General features: G+C 37.0%; 1 protein-coding gene across 1 annotated transcript; it reads left to right on the plus strand.

Moving 5' to 3' along the window:
• LOC138881478 (uncharacterized) lies at window positions 1-375 on the plus strand. Its single transcript, XM_070161707.1, has one exon. It carries the CDS (start codon window positions 1-3, stop codon window positions 373-375), a length of 375 nt encoding a protein of 124 aa, XP_070017808.1.
• Window positions 376-21,909: the final 21,534 nt, after the last annotated feature.

Below are 21,909 nucleotides of genomic sequence, written 5' to 3' on the forward strand. Positions count from 1 at the left end.
ATGTGGTTTGAGAAGAAAGGGAAATTGAGTCTGAGGTATGTCGGGCCGTACAAAATCATTCAAAGGATTGGTCAGGTGGCGTACAAACTGGAGAGGCCACCTGAGATGTCACAAGTGCACCAGGTACTCCATGTGTTTATGTTAAAGAAGGTAGTTAGAGATCCGTCGCTTATTGTGCTAGTTGAGACTATCGAGGTTAATGAAGAACTATCATATGAAGAAATTCCAGTTGCCATTCTTGATAGGCAAGTCCAAAAGTTTAGAAATAAAGAAATTGCCTCCGTGAAAGTGTTATGGCAAAGCCAGCAGGTTGATGAGGTTACTTGGGAGGCCGAGGAAGAAATGAAAAAGAAGTACTCCGATTTGTTTGAATAGCTATGTAATAGTTTCTATGAAGTTACTTCCTATAAAATTTGTATCACTTGTTCAGTTGATGTAAAGGTATTCCTTTTTTGGTTATATGTTGCTTATGAGTCCACGGTTGGTGTCGTTTCATGTTATGTTACGTCATTGGATCATATACATGTTGTTAGGATGTGTTTATGAGGCTCTCTAACTGGTGGATAGGCCCAGTTACAAAGGAAACTTAGGCAAAACTTTTGGAAATTTTGGGAGTTAGTCATAATTTGGGACTGTTGGTGTGTAGTGTGGCAGTTGAGTTGAATCAGATGCTAATAATGGACTCTGACCCTCATTCGAGGACGAATGATCTTAAGTGGGGGAGGATGTAAGGCCCCGTAAAATTTTACTTAAAACCTAGAATTTCATGGTGCCGATTAGGCTTATATGTTAAAGATTGTAGAGATACTGCTCGCCGTGGTACGAGCTTTTTAGGCTGAGCAGTGTGTTGGTGAGCTGAAGAAAATTTTCAGAAGTTCAGGTTGTTTTGTGCGGCCAATTCTTCCGCGGAGTGAAGCAGAGATTTGAGCTAATTTTTGGACCAAATATGCGGTCACATAATCATTTTGTGAACCGTATAACCCATCTCAAATCCCCACACAAAAGTTTCTGGAGGGATGTTCTGCGGTGCATTATGCGAACGCACAATAGGTCTGCGGACCGCATATTGGTCGCAGACCGAAGCAAAAAATTCCACTCCCTGAGGGCCGTTATGTGGCCCATTTTGCGAACTGCAGAAGCAATATGCGATCGTATATGCGACCGCAGAGCTGTGTCGAAGCCCATATTTTCTAATTTTTAAACCCGATCCTATGTCGTTAAAACATATGCCACAGTTCATTTTGAGCATATTTCTAATACTTTAGAGTGAGAGAAAGAGCCCTAGAGTGAGAAAGTGATCTTCATCAAATTACTCTTCAACTCTTGCTAAAAACTTGGAAGATTATCAAGGAAAGCACCTTAGCTCTTCATCCTAAAGGTAAGAATCTATACCCTAGCCCTTAATTTTGAAAATCAACTAGAAGTGGGTAATTAGCAAGATGGTTCATGGGTATAAGGATTGTTCATTTTGCATGCATGTGTGGTAAAAGAGTGTAGGAAGATTGTGAGCTAAAAATGGTAAAGGATGGGTTGTGGGGTGATGGAATCTTTCACAAAAGGGTCTTGAAACCTTAATTCACACTTAATGTTTAAAAAAATGCTCAAATGAGCTAGAACTATGATCGTTTTCCTAAATTTTGGTTCAATTTGTGATATTGCTAAAATAGATTGACATTGCTAAGAGTTCCGGAATATTGTAGAGTTTAAGGAAGCTCATTTGAGGTATGTATGGCTAAAACCCCCTCTTCTTAGAATTGAACTCCCTTGGTATTCATGCAATCGGTGTAAGTCTCAAATCAATCGTTATAGAAATTGTTATTCCGAATGTGCTTGCGTTGAATAATTATATGTGCAATATGTGTTCCTGTGCTTTCATCATATTATCTTATCATTTGAGGATGTGTTAAAAATATGAAAAATGTGCTACAAATGCCTACACTTCAAGTCAAATTCAAATAAAGATTGTTATGCCAAATTGTGTGAAAAGCCTCTATGTGCCTTAAATTCTAAATTGCTCGTGTGTGTATTCAAAGTCTTGGATGAAAGGCCTTATTTTTGTTGATATGATAATAATGTGAAATGTGGAAGGGAACTTGAATTATGAAATGCGGCCAAGTGCCAAGTATGATATAACAATTGTGGCTGCTAGTGCCGATGAACTGAAAGATGTGAAAGAAGTATGAAATGAGATGATTGATAGAAAATGGTAATGTCTTGGGCGAGATGGCCTAGCTGATCGGGCCGTGATCGAACATCGTGCTGCACTCATGGTGGTAATTGTGCTGAAAAATTTGAAACTAGAATTTGAGAATGAAATTGTGATTATGGTTGATGTCACAAATGAGACGACCTAGCTGAGCGTGTCGTGATTGGACTCCGTGTAAGATTGCGGTGGTATTGTGGATGATAGTGTATTAGTATGAAAGATGTCCCAACCTAAAACTATGGAAATTTACTTGGAAATTTATGTGATTCTTAATTTGATGTTATGGTGTTGTTTAAGGCATTTATTGATTTTATGATTATTTCCTTCTTGTATTATTGTTCATTCTAATGAGATGGTGTTTAGTTATACATACTTTTACTATTCAACGGTACTAACATCCCTTTTACTAGGGGCGTTGCGTCTTAAATGGATGCAAGTGGCTGCATAGCAGGCAGTATTGATCAGCGCTAGCAGTACATCCTCCTCCCAGCAGTCATGGTGAGCCTCATTTCATTTCGGGGTCATACATCTTTTGTTCCTTATGTATTGTACTTAAGGTATAGTCAAAGATTTGTTGTCGGCACTTTTGTAGTACTCTTTTGTATCTATTTAGAGGCTTCGTAGGCATAGTGTGGGTTATTTGTATATGGGTGCTAAGAAAGTCAAACGAAATATTATTGTGTTTGAATCATTTAATCCATTCCATGTTATGAAAAGATGTAGGTTTTGGAGGCACTAACTAATGAAACAACTAATGAAAATGACTTGGAATTGTGTTCATAACCTCTCTATTATTTAGTTAATGAAAATATTTCTCTTAATGCATGAGTGAGTTGGGTAGAAAGAATTTGATAGGCTTGCTCATCCGGATTCACTTTGTTGAGTGCGGGTCGTGCTCCCCGAGTTTGGACGTGACATCGCAGGTGCGGCACCACAGAAGAGGCCTTTGAGACGCAGAAGCGAATTTGGGCCTGCCCAGCTGGGACCACAAGTGCGGTCAGAGTTCTGCAAAAGTGGACTTACAGGAGCGCAGAAGCGGAAGCGCAAGTGCGGCCCTTTGTCCCAGAAGTGACTTTTGTGGACTTAAGTGATGTCCGCACCTGCGATGGTTTTTCTGCAGGTACGGGACTACATATGTGGTAGATCCCTCATAGAAGCGAGATCACTATGCAGAATAGGGGAAATTACGAGGGTTTGATCTCAGATTCACTTTGGGACTTTGAGAGCTTAGATGTAGGCGATAATTTGAGGGATTTTCAGAGGAAGCTATTGGGTAATGATTATTAAATCATTTATGATTATATTCCACTAATCTATCATTAATTTCATCTTCTAATTAAGGTTTTGGGTTGAAAAAATTGGGGGGAAAGTGGGAAAGTTCAACCAAATTTTTGGATTTTGATTGAGATTTTTGTATCGGATTTGAGTAATTTTGGTACGATTGAACTCGTGGTTGAATAAAAATTCATATTTTGTGACTTTTACCCGATTCCGAGACGCAGTCTCGAGTCGACTTTTTGGGGTGATTTTTGAAATTCTTGTTAAAGTCTTGATTTCATTCATTGTATTGTTTTCTTATAGTTATAGTCATGGTATGTAATTACTTTTGGCTAGATTTGGGCCATTCAGAGTCGGAAAGTCGTGGAAAAAGCATTCTTACTGATTGATTGAGTATGGTTCGAGGTAAGTGGCGTGCCTAACCTTATGTGGAGGAAATTCCCCTAGGATTTGTTACTGTTGTGATACTTTGTGATATGTGAACACCGTATACGCGGGGTGACCAGTGAGTACACGAGTTAATTATTGTAAAATCCGGTTTTTATTGAATAGTAATCTGTTTTATCTTAAATGAGTTATTCCAGCATGTTTAATTATCCTGTTTAGCCTAATATCGCATGTCTTTGTATTTTAAATGCTTATTTGAACTCTGTGTAGCATGCTTAGTTGAATTCCTGCTTTTTCCTTGACTTGTACTTAGTCTTAAACTGTAGGATTTCTTGTTGAAATTGTTATTTCCATCAGTTTCGAGTTGTGTGTTTAATTTTGGGACTACGAGGCGGTACCTTGGGAGATCCTCCATCGCATACTTATGTTTGGGACTACGACACGGTATCATAGGAGATTCCCTGCTGCATATTTACTTTTGAGACTACGAGACGGTATATCGGGAGCGCCCTTGTTATTATCTCTATGTGTTATGTTGTTATTTTGTAGAATTCTCCTTGTTAGATTCTTAGTCTTTTCATATTATTATATCTTCTATCTTACTTATTATATACCAGTAGGGCCCTGATTTGACCTCGTCACTACTCTGCCGAGGTTAGGCTTGGTACTTACTAGGTACCGTTGTGGTGTACTCATGCTACTCTTCTGCACATATTTTGTGTGCAGATCCAGGTAACTCGTACCAGCCCCACTATTAGTTGCGTACTTGCTGCTGCTCCGGAGACTTCAAGGTATATTTGCCAGCGTCCGCAGATGTCAGAGTCCCCCTATATACCTTTTATGTTGTTCCTCCTTTATTTCTTCTAGTTACTGATGTATAGAAACAGTTAGATAAATTCTTAGAGCTTGTGACTTGTGGCTACCGGGTTTTGGGAATATTGTTTATACTCGAGTGTTGGTTTACTTGTACATGTCGAGGGTATTTTTCCATTATATAGTTATCTGTTGAAATTTGGTCATTGATTCTATCTTTATTTTTTACTATTGCGCAAATTGTTAGGCTTGCCTAGTCGTAGAGACTAGGTGTCGTCACGATATCTTACAGAGGGAGAATTGGATCGTGACACTAAGGCAAGTATGTTGGAATTTCAATCAACCAAATGGGAAGATGTCCACAATCATTATGAATCAAAGATTAGAATAGAAGATGATCAACTGAGCTCGTCAGTGACTTCCAAAGGACGTAACTGTGATCGGAATCAGGATAAGTTCAAAACTGATTTCCATGCAGATCAATGATCTTCTATAATTCTCTTTCAGTATTACGTAAGGGTTGATGGGCATGAAAATAAAGGATTTTAGTCATCGGATAGGTTTGCTTCCGGTAGAAGGGCGGATCGCGGTCGGAGCAACAGAGCTTTACAGGAGAAGAATTCATCGGGGTCTTGGGATTCAGCATACCCCCAGTCATCCGACTATAACTTCAACATTAGCTTAGTAGAACTGGTTTTGGCTATGAGAAATATTAAGGAGGCAAGATTTTTTAAACCAATTCGAGTGGATCCTGGTCAAAGGGATCCGAATCTATGATGTGAATTCCATGGAATGCATGGCTATAGACTGGGGACTATCGGCTCCTTCATGAAGAGGTTGCAGCATTATTAAAGAATGATCACCTTAAAGAATTAATAAGTGATCAAGCCAAAAATAATTATGGGAGGAATCGAGATGTTGTGGAACCAGCCAAACTAGCGGCGGGATCACCTCGCCCAATGATAAACATGATCTTTGGTGATGAAGAAGTAAATGGAGAGACATTTTTAGTAGCAAGGAAGACAACGATTTATGTAACTCATGGCAAGAGGATTCGAGAGGCTTCAAAAGATGATGAAATCACCTTTACGAAAAACGATGATGCATGCCTTCTTTTGCCACACAACGACGCTCTGGTAATATCACTTAATGTTTTAATTTTTAAAATTAAACATTTGTTGGTTGATCCAGGTAGTTCAGCCAGTATCATTCAACAGAGAGTTTTACAATAAGCAAAATTAACCGAAAACATAATTCTGACAACAAAGCTTCTGCCCGATTCCAACCTAACTAGTGTAATGACCCGATAAGAGATTTTACTGCCCACGCATGCAAAAGGCATAACAAACACCACTTTGTTCGAAGTGGTAGATGGCGACATGTGATACAACATGATTATTGGAAGGTCATGGATTCATAAAATTAAGGTTGTGTCATGGACTTACCATCAATTGTTGATGTTCCCCACATCTGAGGGGATCAATGAAATTAGAGGAGATCAACTAGTTGTGTGAGAAATGAATGCAATTGCCTTGTAAAATAGTAAAGCAGAAGGAATAAACAAATAGCAACTACAGGGACCGGTTTCCTCTTCCATCCCGATTGAAGGTAATAGGGAAGAGGAGTCATCGGATTTCTATCAGGTACCGAGATATTTACATGTACCAGAGGAAGCAGATGCAACTAAGTCAACTACAGAGGAGCTAGAATGAGTTGCTTTGTTCACTAAATTCTTAGAAAGGAAGTTCCATTTGGGAACCGGGTTAAGCACCGAACTAAGACTTAAAATTATTGAATTTCTTAAAACTAACATTGATTATTTTTCATGGTCTCACTCAGATATAACAGAAATTCCGTTGGAAGTGACTGTCCACAGATTAAGTTTGGACCCTAACTTTCCTCCGGTAAGGTAGAAGAAATGACCGGTAGCTGAGGTCAGAAACTAGTTTGTTAAAGAATAGGTAACCCGATTACTTAATATATGTTCAATTCGAGAGGTAAATTATCCCAGGTTAGCTAACGTAATGGTTGTACCTAATAAGAATAATAAATTTAGAATGTGTGTAGAATATAAAGATTTAAATAAGGCATGACCTAAAGACTTTTTTCCATTGCCAAACATTGACCAAATGATTGATGCTACGGCCGTACATGAGTTAATGAGCTTTCTAGATGCATATTCAAGATATAATCAAATTAGGAGATGCACCCGGAGGATCAAGAAAAAATCTCGTTCATCACAAATTTTGGCACTTATTACTATAATGTGATGTCTTTCGGGCATAGAATGCCGAAGTCATTTGTCAAAGACTCGTTAATAAAATGTTTGAACAGTAAATTGGTAAAACTATGAAAGTTTATATTGATGATATGTTGGTTAAGTCTCTTAATGCAGGATATCATTTAGCTTATCTACAAGAGATAATTGATATTATGAGAAAATACAACATGAAGCTCAATGCTCAATCCTGAAAAATGCACTTTTGGAGCTAGTTCCAAGAATTTTCTTGGCTTTTTGGTTTCACAACGATGAATTGAAATTTATCTCGACAAGATTAAGGTCATATAAGATATCCCTGATCAATTGACAAGTGTAAAGGAAGTTCAGAGGTTGACTGGCCGGTTGGTGGTACTTAGTAGATTCATTTCAAGGTCTTCGAGAAAGTGCCATCATTTCTTTCCCTTCTTGAAAAAGAAAAATAATTTTCGTGGACTCTGCAATACCAACAACCATTGAGAGACCTAAAGAGGTACTTTTCTAGTCCTTCGTTTTTGCCGAAACCGATGGAAGGTGCGCAATTATTAATTTATTTAGCGGTTTTAGAGATTGCAGTGAGTGTTGTTCTTATCCGAGAGGATGAAGGTACGCAGTTTTCTATTTATTATGTTGGTAAAATTTTATCAAGAGCGGAGACACGTTATCCGCATCTTGAAAAGTTGGCCCTAGCTCTCGTAATTTCCTCTCGAAAGCTTAAGCCTTACTTTCAACGTCATCATATAAACATTGTGACGAATTGTCCTTTGAGGAGCATCCTTCATAAGCCTAAATTATCGGGTCGATTTTCTAAATGGGAAGTCAGCAAATTTGACATCGAGTATAAGCCTCAGACTGCAATTAATTCACAAGGTTTTTGGTCAACTTTGAGGCTAATTTCAGTCTCGGTATTATGCCTTTAGCTGCTAAGGAAGCAACTCTGTTATCAAAAATTATTTTTGGTATTTGGACCTTGTATTTAGATGCGGCTTCCAACGTAAAAGAATCCGTTCTCGGGATAGTGTTAATCGCTCCTTTGGGAGAGACTTGGAGATAGGCCACTAGAACTGTACCATTAACTAACAATGAAATCGAGTATGAGGCTTTGGTTGCAGGACTTGAGTTAGCCCGGGGACTAGGCTCCAAGGTATTTGAAATAAAATGTGACTCCAACTGGTAGTGAATCAGGTTTATGGAATCTTTTACACCAAAGAAGAGCGAATGTAATAGTACTTGAATAAGGTACAAGTTTTATTTTCCCGATTTAGGGAGTGATTGATAAATTATGTCCCAAGGGAAGAGAACGTGGAGGCAAACGTATTGGCTAATTTGGGATCGTCCACAAAAATGAAAGGAGCTCATTCTGGTGCAGTTGTCCAACTGTTGCATTCGGTACTAGATGTGGATGGGTATTACGAATTTAACTCAACAAACCTGATTTGGGATTGGAGAAATGAGTTTATTAACTATTTAAGGCATGGAAAATTGCCTAAAGATTCTAAAGCTTCTGGGGCACTACGAACTAAAGTTGTACGTTATTGCTTTGTTGACGGTCAACCATACCGAAAATTATTTCAAGGACCATTGACTCAGTGTTTAGGGACATTAGAGGGTGATTAAATGAGCAAGAGTAAAGGTTTCTTCGAAAAATCCAGTTGATGTAATCCAATTTCTGTCATTCTCAGGGTTGATAGGTTCTTTTGAACTTGAAGGTTCATATGAGAATTAAGTTGAGAAGGTATGATTGTGTTGATGGTAGGAGGTTCGGCATCAGTTTTGTTAGTTTCATTCTTTTTAGAAGGGCCACCACCAATGAGAAGGTTAGGATTTCCAGGTGCAGAAGTAATAAAAGACACGGTGGTACAAAAATCTAAGAAGGAAGATTTTACTAAGAAAGGGGTTTTTTTGCAGTTGGGTTCTTAGGACATTCGAAGAAGAGAAGTCTATAAAAGTGTTGTCACTTCTCGGTAAGGACATTCAATGTCAGAAACAAGTCAGTAACTTACCCGATAAGAAAAGAGGTCTTATCTACTTCCCGGTAATACCAAAATGTTGTCACCGGAAAGTAGAAAAACTATTTGTATGGGATAAAACTGATAAATGACATGTGGACGTTTGATGAATTAACACGTGGAAATAAAGACAAGTAAGATATAAGTCAGCAAATAGTTGTCACCGATCACGAACATAGGACCGGTGATGGGTAAGTTCCGAGGATAGCAAAATCAAAGACGAAGATTTGAAGGGAAGACATCGGTTGGAAAATACAACACTCAATGAGTAGTCGATACAAAGAATCTTTTCTTAATACCTAGTCGTTATTCAGCCATCAGGAGGAGTTTTATTCGTATTAAAGAAGGGCTTGAGTTGGGAATCTTGTCACCTTGAGCAGAGCTATAAATAGGAGAATTCATATTTATTTTAGGACACGAAACATTCTGTACACAAAAGCTAAATCGTCTCTTAATATATTTTACTATTTTCTCTCTTTTGATCTTGATATCGCTCTTATTATTGCCACAGGAGAAGCTAAGTTCATAATCGGGCTGGGGCTTGTACTTTCTCCAAATTTATTTAATTGCTTTATTTATGTTCTTAAGCTATTTTATATTTTTTGATCAAAATAATTCACGTGTTCGTAAATTAAATCACGTTATAAATTCAACTATACAGTATATTTTCCGTCGAAAATATTAAGTTTGGATGAATCTGATGAAGAAATATTGTGTAGGCTAGGAAGATGGAAAAAGATATCTGGAAAATAACATCTCATGATATTCCTTCATGAAGATACAAACAAGGGTTGAGCTAGAAGATTACGTATGGATTTTTTCAAGGGTATTATCATTTTTAGCCTAGGCTAGAAATTATTTATATTTGGTAGCCGAAAAAGTGTATAAACATTGTATAATTTTTGTATATAACATACAAAAAATATATATATTTCGGCTATATTTTATTGAGAGCGGCTATATAGTTTCTTTTTTCCTTTTTTCAAATCTAGTATTATTAGTCCAAATTTTGTATTTATATTAAGAAATTAATGAAATATGTACAAAAGTCAAATTTTAAAAACCAATTACCATAGCACAGGATATCACAATTATAAAATTTAAAACCATAAATTTCAAATCATAACGTCCCCGTATAGACAGACAAAAAGCATTCAAAGAAACTGACAATTCTCTTCATTTATTGATTCTCTTTTGTTGCTTCATTTCCATGAAATGTAGATACACTTATTATTTCTCATTTCACTGAATTTTCTTATAGGGAATGTAAGGGGCAATCAGGTAGAGGAGGACAAGGAGCACCTCTCATTGGATGACAGTGACAATTTTTATCATTATCGCAGAAACTATTGATATCACCTACACCTTTGTAACATGACTCTATGCACTTTTTTTCACATTCATTTGATGAATCTTCACAACCAAATTTCTCAAAAACTGCTTCGCACATGTCATAATCTGACTGAACAAATTTTGGTTCCTCTGCTTCAACTGCCATAAAACACAAAAAAGTAAATAAATAATAATAATAATTAAAAAATTGATGGGGGAAAATATCATACATTACCTACTACACGTAGGTTAGCATTTTACTCAATTTCTAGTTTTCTTAAGTGTCTCGAATAAATATACTAGAAAAAATACTTTTAAAATTCTAGATTATTAGATACGTAGAACAAAATTAACTTAGTTATAGCTTTTCAGTAAAAAGGCTTATCACATTTTCAAATTCCATTATTTTATTTCTATGAAGGTAATTTAGTTAAGCATTAACCAAACCTATCTCTTTTTATGGAATGAACTATCGTAAAGGACTTCTCAATATTTAAAAAAAAAACATTCGATTTAAGGAAAAGCAGCTTTCAAATAAAAGAAATTTTTAATATCAAGTCGTATATAAGAAATAGCCAAAAATACCTTTCTTTTAACTTGCTAACTCCCTGCAAAAATGTAAGAAGTAAACTTAAAGAAATTGCTATTAAATTTGTAGCCCTCTTAGAGCCCGTTTGCATTGGCTTAAAAAAAGTAGCTTCTAAGCACAAGGACTTAAAAGCAGCTTTTAAGTGCTGGACCTTGTTTTATAAATAAGCAGTTATCTGTTTGGATAATAGTGCTGAAACTTAAAAAAAGTTGTTGAAGTGTTTGGTAAACAAGTGCTGGTAAGCACTTTTTTTATTAAAAAGACAAAAATATCCTTAAAGCTGTTAATATTATAAAGGAGCTGATTACTATAATATATTTAATTATGAATTAATGCAAATAAAAAATAATTTATATTTAAATTTAATTTCAATTTATGAGATTATTTTAGATAATTTTTATAAAGTAGAAGAAAGATACTATATAGTCAAGTAGAATTGGTAGAAAGTAACGCAAGCGGATCAGAAAATGATACTTGATGAAAGTGCAGAAAATGAAAGAGGAAGTAGAGAGGAAGATGAAAGAAGAGGAACTGGTCTTCAGATGTGAAGAAAATAGGAGAAGAAAATGTTTTGGGGTTTCTTTGATTGAGGATAAGTTTGATATTATGAAAACTTATAATGGACAAAAGAGTAATTTTATTGGTCAAGCCAAAATGGCTTTTAAGCCAAAATTGAAAAAGTTGGGATCAACCAACTCGTTGCTTTTGGCTTTTTTAAGCACATTTTAACTTTTTTTAAGCAGTTTTTTTTTTTTTTTTTTTGCCAAACACTCAATATAATTAAAAGTGACTTAAAACCTGGTTTGCCCATCCAAACACCCTCTTAATCGGTGGTGGATGTAATGTATTAGCGACATGTTCAGTTGAACTCATAACTTTCGGTGCTGAGTAAAATTTTATGTGTAAATATTCATTAGAATTACAAAAATAGTAGATATGAACTCATAACTTTAAAAATATAATGGGTTCGATGTTAAAAACCTTAAAAGTTGAACATATAAAATTTAAATCTTGAATCTGCATCTGCTATACAAGGGATACTTATTCCATTCGACTAACAAACTGTGACGTTTCTGAAGTTTTTAATCACCAATTAGAGAAAAACTGAAATTATTTATAATTTGTATAAAATAGGAATGCAAACTGTCACAATTTAAAAATGAAACTTGACAAAGAAGATCGTATAAACCATATACCTGAAGCCGCAACTAGTAAAACTAGAAGAACAGTACAAATGATTTTCATTCTTAGGCAGTAAATTTTACTGATGAGAAACTTGTGGAAGGTCTTGAGGATAGTGAAAAGTTGATGACTGTCTTGCTTTGTATAATCGAAAGTGAAAATCCTCTTTAGGTAAGTTGTTTCAATTTTAAATAATATGCTAAGTGGGCATTAATTAGTTGCAAATTTAACTAATTTGGCATATTCACATAATCTGATGATGATGAATATTGGATTCACTAATAAAAAAAAATCAAAAATACAAAAGATTTCCATTGAAAAATATCAATAACAATATATTATGGGATAATTTTACATAAATACAACTCACATATCTGACTTGCAACATAATAGCCCAGTTATAAATTTACAAATCTGTAGCCCAAAAATAGTCAGCTAATATTTGTAAAAAGAGTATTTTTTAGATTTTTTATTCGGCAACGGAGTTTAATCAGGATAATTATCTTATTTAGATGAAGTCATGAGATTTTCTAATTCTTCTGTCGTCTAATTTCTCCTCCAATTTGTCTTTACTGCTGCAAGTTGTCCCCCAACTTTTCGTTGATTCTACTTATATTGTAAAATTTAGAAACAATTGCTGCAAGTTCGTGATTTGGTTAAGAATCAACAAGAAAAGTAGATTTATACATAAATTATTCCAAAAAAAAAGAAGAAAACATGAAAAAAAATTAATTTGATTATAAATATGCGGTACATGTATAATGATGTATAACTATGTATAAACTTGTATATGAAATGTATAATAATGTATATCAAAAGAATAAGAGAAAGAGAAGAAGAAGATAAGTGATGTTATGAACATATATACACATTTATATATAATTATATATGTATATACACAATTATACAATAATGTATAAGTGTGTATAAATAGTGGTTATACAATATTTATACCAGAACACATCTAATATTCAATATTACACCTCTATTTCAGTATCAAAATATCAAAAGAGAGTTTTTCAGAGGAAGTTAGATCTGAAAATTAAAGAGGAGAGAAGATGGAGATGAAATTGTTTTATAAAAGAAGATAAAACTGGAACATCATCTGAAGAACTTGAAAAATATCTGAATACAATACAAGACCTCTTTTTCATTCTTCGGTGACTTTACTGACTTCATCGTCGACCTATTTACCTTGAAAATTGAAGGAAAAAAATGGAGGATGTCTGCAACTCTTCAACCTCTTTCCAGCAATTTGAGAAGAAACAAAAAATTATTAATGGAGGATAAACGCATTTTGTCTTAAAAAAATTCACCTTGCACAAAAAAAAAAAAGAGGACTGTTGTTATTACAGTATAGAAATAGCGATTTAGTCTCCTTGAGGAGATGTTTATTACAGTAATGGAAAAGGCCTTCCTGTTAGGTTGAATGAGAGAATGACTGCTGCTTCTAAAAGAGGAAGAAGCATTTGGATATAGGTTTTGGTGAAAAGTTGAAGAAAGACAAAAGAAGGATAAAGGAGGCTAGGTTAACCAATGAAAATGGGCTATGTCGGGTAAAGTTCCAAAATATGGGCTATTTTTTGTTCTGAAATTGGGCCGACTGACATAGAGTGTAATTCTGTCATATATTATCGACAGTGCTTTGATGGTGCTTTCAGAATTCAGCTCGTTGATAAGGATTTAAACGACAAAAATAAGACATGCAGAATATTTCATAAGCGGTTTAAAGTATCGTACAAATGAATAGATCACTTTAACAAGATCATATTTTAAAAGAGCACAGTGCAAATACACTACTACAACTCTCCACTTCGAGCTTTCATTTTATGAAATGTATCCATAATAGATTCAGTAGAAATTACTAAATAATTTTTTGGTTGTATACGACACCAAAATTTGTAATTCTGTTTTAATCTATTTCATGGCTACTCAGTTTGTTCATTACTCCTTTTTAGATAAGAAATTGGTCGATTAGAATTGTCTACTATTGGCAATGATATGCATATAATGGATAGTGGTTTACTCTGGATCGTTTTACCAGAGGGCCAACTGTATATGATAAAATTGATTAATGATAGTTGGACGAATAAAGAGATGGTACATGGAGTTGAAGACAAATAGGATGTGAGTCAGCAAATAGTCAATACTGATTGCCAGTATGTGACCAGTGCTGGATGGGTCCCGAAGACAGAGTAGCCGGCGATAAAGGTTCAAAGTATTGACATCGGGTAGCATTCAATGAGCGACCATTATAGAGAATATCTCATTTATAACCAACCGTTATGCAGCCATCAATGACGATTTTATTCTCATTCAAGAGGGGCTTGATTTAGGAATTTTGTCTCCCTTAATAGAGCTATAAATAAGAGAATTAACATCCATTGTAGAGAGGAAATATTCTACATACAAAAGCTACATTTTGCTCTCATTTTATAATACTATTCTCAATCTTTATTCTTAAATCTTGTCCTTACTTTTGCTACCGGAGAGGCTAAGTTCATTGTCAGGCTTGTATTTCCTTTAATTTCATTATATAATCTTGTTTTTGTTCTTAGTTATTTACTATTTTTGGGCCAAATCAATTCGTTTGTCTATAAACTGCGCTATAAATTCAACTGTACTGTTTTATGGGTAAACAGTTTGGCACCCACCGTGGGACATAGACAATTGTGTAATTGCTTTGATCCATTCATCTATTACTAATATATTTTGATTCCTTCCTTAGAAAAAGAAAAATCATGCATGGTAGCTATTGATGTTAACAATGTTGCAGCACACGATGAGTGAGAAGTTGTGTTCTGGCATGATGATTCAACCAGCAAAACCTGCAACAAAGGGGTTGAAGCAACCCCAGTTCGACAAGGTCAGTATTCTCTTCATGTGCGGGGCCCAACTCGTGGTGATGCGAAGGATGAGAACGTTGTTGAAACAGTCAAAATCTTGAGAGAACAACAAAGAGCAATTATGGATCACCTCTCAAGGCAAGACTAGGTGATGGCGGATCATTGAAACAGGCGTTATAAGGTACTTCCAATAATGCTAATGGAAGGGCTCCAGTTCCTCCCAGCATTCCCGCAAATCAAATGACTCAAAGAACTGATAATAACACTCCAAGGGAGGAGGTCAATTTCAACGAGGCTGGAGGTACCGGTAGTGGATTTGGGAATAACTACTTAAATGGCCCCTTCAACACCGATCTCATGAGATTCATGAGAGCAATGAGTGAATGAATGGAACAGAATGCAAAGGAATTTCATGATCAGATGGATCAGATCCCGGGAGCGCCGCTAGTTCTAAAGGGACCAGATTCAAAGAAGCATACACAATTGCCATTTAAACCAAGTGCGACACCAGATCTGATCCCAAGATATTTAAGATGCCAGGTATGCTAAAATATGATGGGACTTGGGATTCATAGGAGCACATCATGACCTACACGATGACAATAAAGAGAAATGACTTGGCCCAACATGAGATCGAATCGGTTATGTTGAAGAAGTTTGGCAAAACTGTTACGAAGGGTGCCTTAACTTGGTATTCCCCCTCATCTGAGCATTCTATTGATTATTTTGAAATGCTTGCAAATTCGTTAATCAAAGCTCATGCTGGAGGAAGAAAGGACCATGCAAGGAAGGCGGATATATTCAGAATATCTCAAGGAGAATCTAAGTTGTTGTGGGAGTTCGTGATCCGGTTCCAAAAAGAAAGGATGTTATTACCAGCAGTACATAATGAGTGTCACACCTCCTTTTTTACAACTGAGGGGTATATAAGGGAGTTTTTCTAATTAAAGTGACATTAATCGAAATGGGATTATTTTATTTAATTTTCAGAGTCGCCACTTGGAATAGTTTATTTGGTGTCCCAAGTCACCGGTTTATTTAAATCCCAAACTGAGGAAAATGACTCTATTTATGGTCCGTTAACACAGAAGACCGGGTAAGGAATTCTGTTAACCCAGGAGAAGGTGTTAGGCATCCCCAGGTTCCGTAATTTTAGCACGATTGCTCAACTATTAATAATTGACCTAATTATCTGATTAACACATATTTAGAACCTATGTGCATTTTATTCCTTTTAACCGTTTTTAACATTTATGGAGTAATTTCTGGAACAAGCCACGATTATCGTACACTTGTCATTTTGGTACCCATTGCACACCGCGTCATGGGAACCGTACCCACGATATACAACATATTTAATTTTGTTATTAATCGAAATTATGGTCGGGTCACATGAAATGCACACCCGAATTTGTATTATGTATCATGACTATTCCACGGGAACCGTACCCATAGTCACAATGATTACTTACGCACCGAAAAGTTTGCCTACCCACGTGTGGTTAACTTAAACATGCTCCTACCGATCAAAGCAATAAAGGAAAACTAAATAAAATATTCATGTTCTAATTTCTCTTTCAAGTTAAGCGTCCGACCCCACGACACCCAATGTAATAAAACAACAAAACTTATCGTTCATGGATTCCAATCACTTTCATGTCTTCAGATCGTATATACTTTAATTCAAAAATTTTAGATAAGCCTACAACTTGAAATTAATTCATTTTTTCATGCGCTAAAGCAAAAGAGGCAGTGATCCAATTAACAAAGTAATATGACAACAAGGAAAAATATCCAAGGTCTATTTCACATGAATTCAAAGAACTTAACCACGTAAACATCACGGACTAAACAAACAAATTAAATAATTGTCACACCTCCTTTTTCCGCACCCGAGGGGGCGCAGGGGGATTTTTTTCCAATTAAAGGACAATCGAAACGGGATTCGTTTATTTATTTCAGAGTCGCCACTTGGGAGATTTAGGGTGTCCCAAGTCACCAATTTTAATCCCGAATCGAGGAAAATAATGACTCTATATTACAGTCTGCGTACCAGAAATCCGGATAAGGAATTCTGTTAACCCGGGAGAAGGTGTTAGGCATTCCCGAGTTCCGTGGTTCTAGCACGGTCGCTCAACTGTTATATTTGGCTTATTTATCTGATTTTTAATACAATATGAACTTATGTGCAAATTTTAACTTTTAACCGCTTTATTATTATTGTTTTTACAAGAATGTGAACATCGCTTAAAACACGTCTTTGGACTGCGTCACATGAAATGCACCCACAATCCGGAACGCATTTTATTTGATGTTTTGAGATTTGGATTTGGGTCGCATGAAATGCACACCCGAGCTTAAGAAAGTAAATTATTAAACACGCGCCTAAAGAGACTATCGCGTTATTATTTTGCGGAGGCCGTGAAATTCGCTAAACGACCCTCCTGAATTCTAAGTAATTTTAAACAAGTATTTACTGAGGGCCCCGCAATTTGTGTTTTTATTCGGCGAGGCTCATCTCATTCTTATTTTTTAAAAGGAATTTGCAACGTCATGGACATGCATCTCGGGCCACGTCACAATCAATGTGCCCGTGACTAGAGACATATTTCGACTCCGTTGAGATTTGGATTTGGGTCACATAAATGTGCACCCGAGTTTAGGGAGATAACATTATTAAAGGCGCGCCTAAAGCAACTAGCGCATTATTATTTTTGGGTAGGGCCGTGAAATTTGCTAAACGACCCATCCCGGAATCTAAGTATTTAATACATATATTTTGTGAGGGCCCCGCAATTTGTCCCTTTTATTCGGCGAGGCTCGTCTCATTTTATTCTTTATTATTATTATTATTATTATTATTTTTTTTATTTTTATTTTTAAAAGGATGCCATTTTTACGTCTTTAACAATACTAAAACTTACGGCCTCTGTACAACTAAAATCTCATAACTTGTCAAGTTTTAATAAAAGAAGTTAGGCGAATGAGTGTTTCGGGTGTAGTAACAACAGGTACTAATATTAATTTTGTCCAAATAAACTAAGACAATGAAGGGCCGAGCGAATCGCCGTCAAACTGTGTCTTAGGACTACTAATACAACTAAATCAAATGACATCAAGTAAACAATAATAACATAACGCAAAAATGGGCAAAAATGTATGCGATGAAAACATAAGCAGAAAATTATCATACCAATTTCTATATTGCATTTTTGAACATTCCGTAACATTTCCTCGTCTAATGCTTGAAGTTTACTAACCTGGACAGACAGAGACAGACAGAGCCATGGACCAAACCTCAACATCGACTTCAACGAATAACCTCGACCGGGAAACCATAGAAAAGGTTATCAAAGCTCGGACGGAATAGCCCGCGCCAGAAACTCGAACACGAACGGACTAACAATGAGTCATGGCTACAACTGACTTTTCCAGGCGGTCACTTGGGCGTGGGGGAGCTGAACGGAACAGCAACGAGGGCCGGAGTCAATGGAGGATCGTCGGACTAGTTTTTTTTTTTTTTGGTTACGACGAAGGAGAAGAAATGGCTGTGGGCTGGTGGTTTAGATGTAGCGTCGACGGGCAGTGATGAACCCGAACCACAGCAGCAGTGGCTGCTGCTCGAACGGCGCAACAATGGTGACAGCCGTAGGGTCGACGAGCAGTAGAGCTTGTTGTATGGGGAGGATAGGTTGTTTGACGATGAGGGAGTGAAGCTGGGGGCAGTGACGACGAAGGCGAAGCAGCAGTACTCGCCGGATTTAATGGAGGATGGAAGCGATGGTCGTTCGGACGTGAGGGAATGGCGTCGCGACTGGTTTTTTGGGTTGCAACGGGTGTGATGGAGCTGGGCGTCGTTAACGGAGGTTTTGGGCAGTAGGGGTGTTGGTCCGGTGGTGGTCTCAAGGTGGGTTCGGACGTGGTGGTCGTGAGGTCGTTAATGGTGTTTGGGTGATGGTCTTTGGACGGTGGTGAGACAGAGGGTTTGGACTGGTTTTTTCGTAGGGTTTTTGGACGTGAGGGAGTGGTTTTTGGGGTGGTGAAAGGGCAGTAGGTCGACGATGGCTGCTGGGTTCCGACGTGAGGGTGTCGGAAGGGATGGAGGGAAGCTGTGGTAGGAGGGTGTTTGCCGGTGCTGGGGGGGGGGAAGTCCAGTAGGGTTTTTTCACTTTCTTCTTTGAAGAAGAAAGAGGAACAGTAGTCTGTTTTTCAAAATTCTCCAAAATCCTTCCCTTTTTCCCATTCCTGTCCGTGTTTTTGTAATACAATGCCCATAAAAATGAGCCCCACGCGTGGTGGAGTTCAAGGCATATGTCCCCCACGCGTGGTGGGGTTCCCCACGTGTCCTGGACACGGTTTATTATGGGCTAGGTCCGAAATTAGGCCTAAAACCGGGTAGTTTGAACCCGAATATTATTCTTTTGCCCGGACCCGAGAAATAGGAACACGACGTTTAACTAGTCCTATGTAAGCAAAATAACTACCAAAAATAAGACTAGTATTTAAACAAAACTATATCTTTAATTTCTTAATTATTTTTCAAGATTTAAAATAGCTACAAAATATTAATAAAAATATATTTTTTTGTAATTTTCGTTTTTAAATATTAAGATAAAATATGAGGTAACATTTTTGTATTTTTCAAAGTTAAAAATGACTATCAAATCTTAATAGAACTATATTTTTTGTAATTTTCGAAATTATATAAAGTACAAAAATAAGGTGCAATTTTTTGTATTTTTCAAGTTTATGAGAGATACATAAACTAAAATTTATATATATATATATATATATATATATATATTTTTGAAATTTTTCTTTTTTGCAACGAAATAAAGTAAAAATAGTTAAAATAGCTATACTAGACCCAATTTCACATATTCACGCTAAAAATGTGAAAATTCTCGGGGAGGGTCAAAAATCACGTGCTTACAGCTGCCCCTCTTTGACTGGAAACACGAAGAGTTTTCCGACAAAGAACGACTAGACGTGTTTTTGACCCGACCATTACTTGGACGGACTACACTTAAGAAAAGGGAGGGAATGTGACCGAGCCCTGGTATCTGAGCTGCCTACATATCCTTGGTTATACAGGAATCAGGCCACGTGTAGTTCGGGATATGAGAGAGATAGTGAAGTTGTACCGAGGTGGAGAGCCGATCGAGGTGCCGTTCCGTTGAGGTTCCGGTCCGCGGTCCTGTCATTACAACAAAAATGAAAACTGAAAAAAAAGACTAACTAAGCCTATCAGCTACTAGTTACAAGGATTCCTATCTCTTAAGTCTTCTGAAACTTGGTCTCGAGTCTTGAATGGTGCTTCATACAGACTTTGGATCTGAACCTTGATACTTGCTAGTTGTAGGTGCTAGTTCTTGAGCAGACCACATTTGTTCTCCACTTCCGTAATTTGGGTTCTTTTTTCTTTTTTCCCTTTTTTCTCTTTTTCTTCTTGTGTTTTTTTTTGTTTTTGGTGACCAGCTTCTATTGATCATCCCAGACTGTTGATTTGCATTCTTGGGGCGAGCTTCTTGTTGCTTCTATCTTGGATTGAGTGCTGGGGATTTCTGTTGTAATCCTTCTGCTTTTCAGTGGGTCACTGCTTGATTTTGAAAATGTTTCTCCATTCTACAGGCGGACTCCTGACTTCTTCTATCTTCGACACGCAACAACCTCCGTTCTACAGGCGGGTCCCTGACAATCAAAACAAACAAGACAAACAAAATTTCCTAACCCAGTTTGTACTGGGAAGATTTGTGAGTCGTTAGAAAAATTGTAACTCCTTACACCACTGATGCTTTGATGAGAGTAAACTAAAGGCTAGGATGTGCATCTCCTATGAGTAAAACCAAAACTCTTGCTAGCAAATGTGTCTGCTAAAATAAAAACCTCAATGACTCAAACTAGAAAGTGTGTCTTCTATGGTTGAATCGGAATGAGCTAAACTAGGAAGTGTGTCTCCTAAGGGTGAAAACTTCAGTGACTAGAACTAGGAAGTGCGTCTCCTATGAATAAAATCTCGATTTAGGAAGTGCGTCTCCTAAAAAAACTTGAAAGACCTTGATTAGGAAGTGCGTCTCCTACGGGTAAACTTCAAAAAAAAAAAACTGGACTAGGAATTGTGTCTCCTATGGTCGAACTTAAAATGAATCAAACTAGGAAGTGCGTCTCCTAAGGGTGAAAACTCAATTCCGGAAGTGCGTCTCCTGAAATAAAGTATAACCTGAAAAAGCCAAACTAGGAAGTGCGTCTCCTTAAAGCAAAAGTATAACCTGAGCGAACCAGACTAGGAAGTGTGTCTCCTAATAATGAAAACTTAATTCAGGAAGTGCGTATCCTGTGCATGAAATTAAACTTAGGAAGTGCGTCTCCTTGGGGTAAAACTAAACTCTAGGAAGTGCGTCTCCTAATGGTAAAACTGAACTTAGGGAGTGCGTCTCCTATTGGTGAAACTTTTTTAGGAAGTGCGTCTCCTACTTGTGAAACTTTTTAGGAAGTGCGTCTCCTACTTGTGAAACTTTTTAGGAAGTGCGACTCCTACTTGTGAAACTTAGGTTAGGAAGTGCGTCTCCTATTGGTACAATGGACTTAGGAAGTGCGTCTCCTATTGGTGAAACTGAACTTAGGAAGTGCGTCTCCTATTGGTGAACCTATTCTTAGGAAGTGCGTCTCCTAATGGTAAAACTGAACTTAGGAAGTGCGTCTCCTATTGATGAAACTTGCTTAGGAAGTGCGTCTCCTATTGGTGAAACTTGCTTTAGGAAGTGCGTCTCCTATGGTGAAACTGAACTTTAGGAAGTGCGTCTCCTATGGTGAAACATATCTTAGGAAGTGCGTCTCCTATGGGTGAAATGAACTTAGGAAGTGCGTCTCCTATGGTGAAACTGAACTTTAGGAAGTGCGTCTCCTATGGTGAAACTGACTTAGGAAGTGCGTCTCCTATGGGTGAAATGAACTTAGGAAGTGCGTCTCCTATGGTGAAACTGAACTTTAGGAAGTGCGTCTCCTATGGT

This window comes from Nicotiana sylvestris, chromosome 11 (assembly GCF_000393655.2).
Source record: "Nicotiana sylvestris chromosome 11, ASM39365v2, whole genome shotgun sequence".
Classification (NCBI taxonomy): Eukaryota; Viridiplantae; Streptophyta; class Magnoliopsida; order Solanales; family Solanaceae; genus Nicotiana; species Nicotiana sylvestris.

What these genes read in the sequence shown, in the direction of transcription:
- LOC138881478 (XM_070161707.1), top strand. Translation starts at nt 1, where the DNA reads ATGTGGTTTGAGAAGAAAGGGAAATTGAGTCTGAGGTATGTCGGGCCG.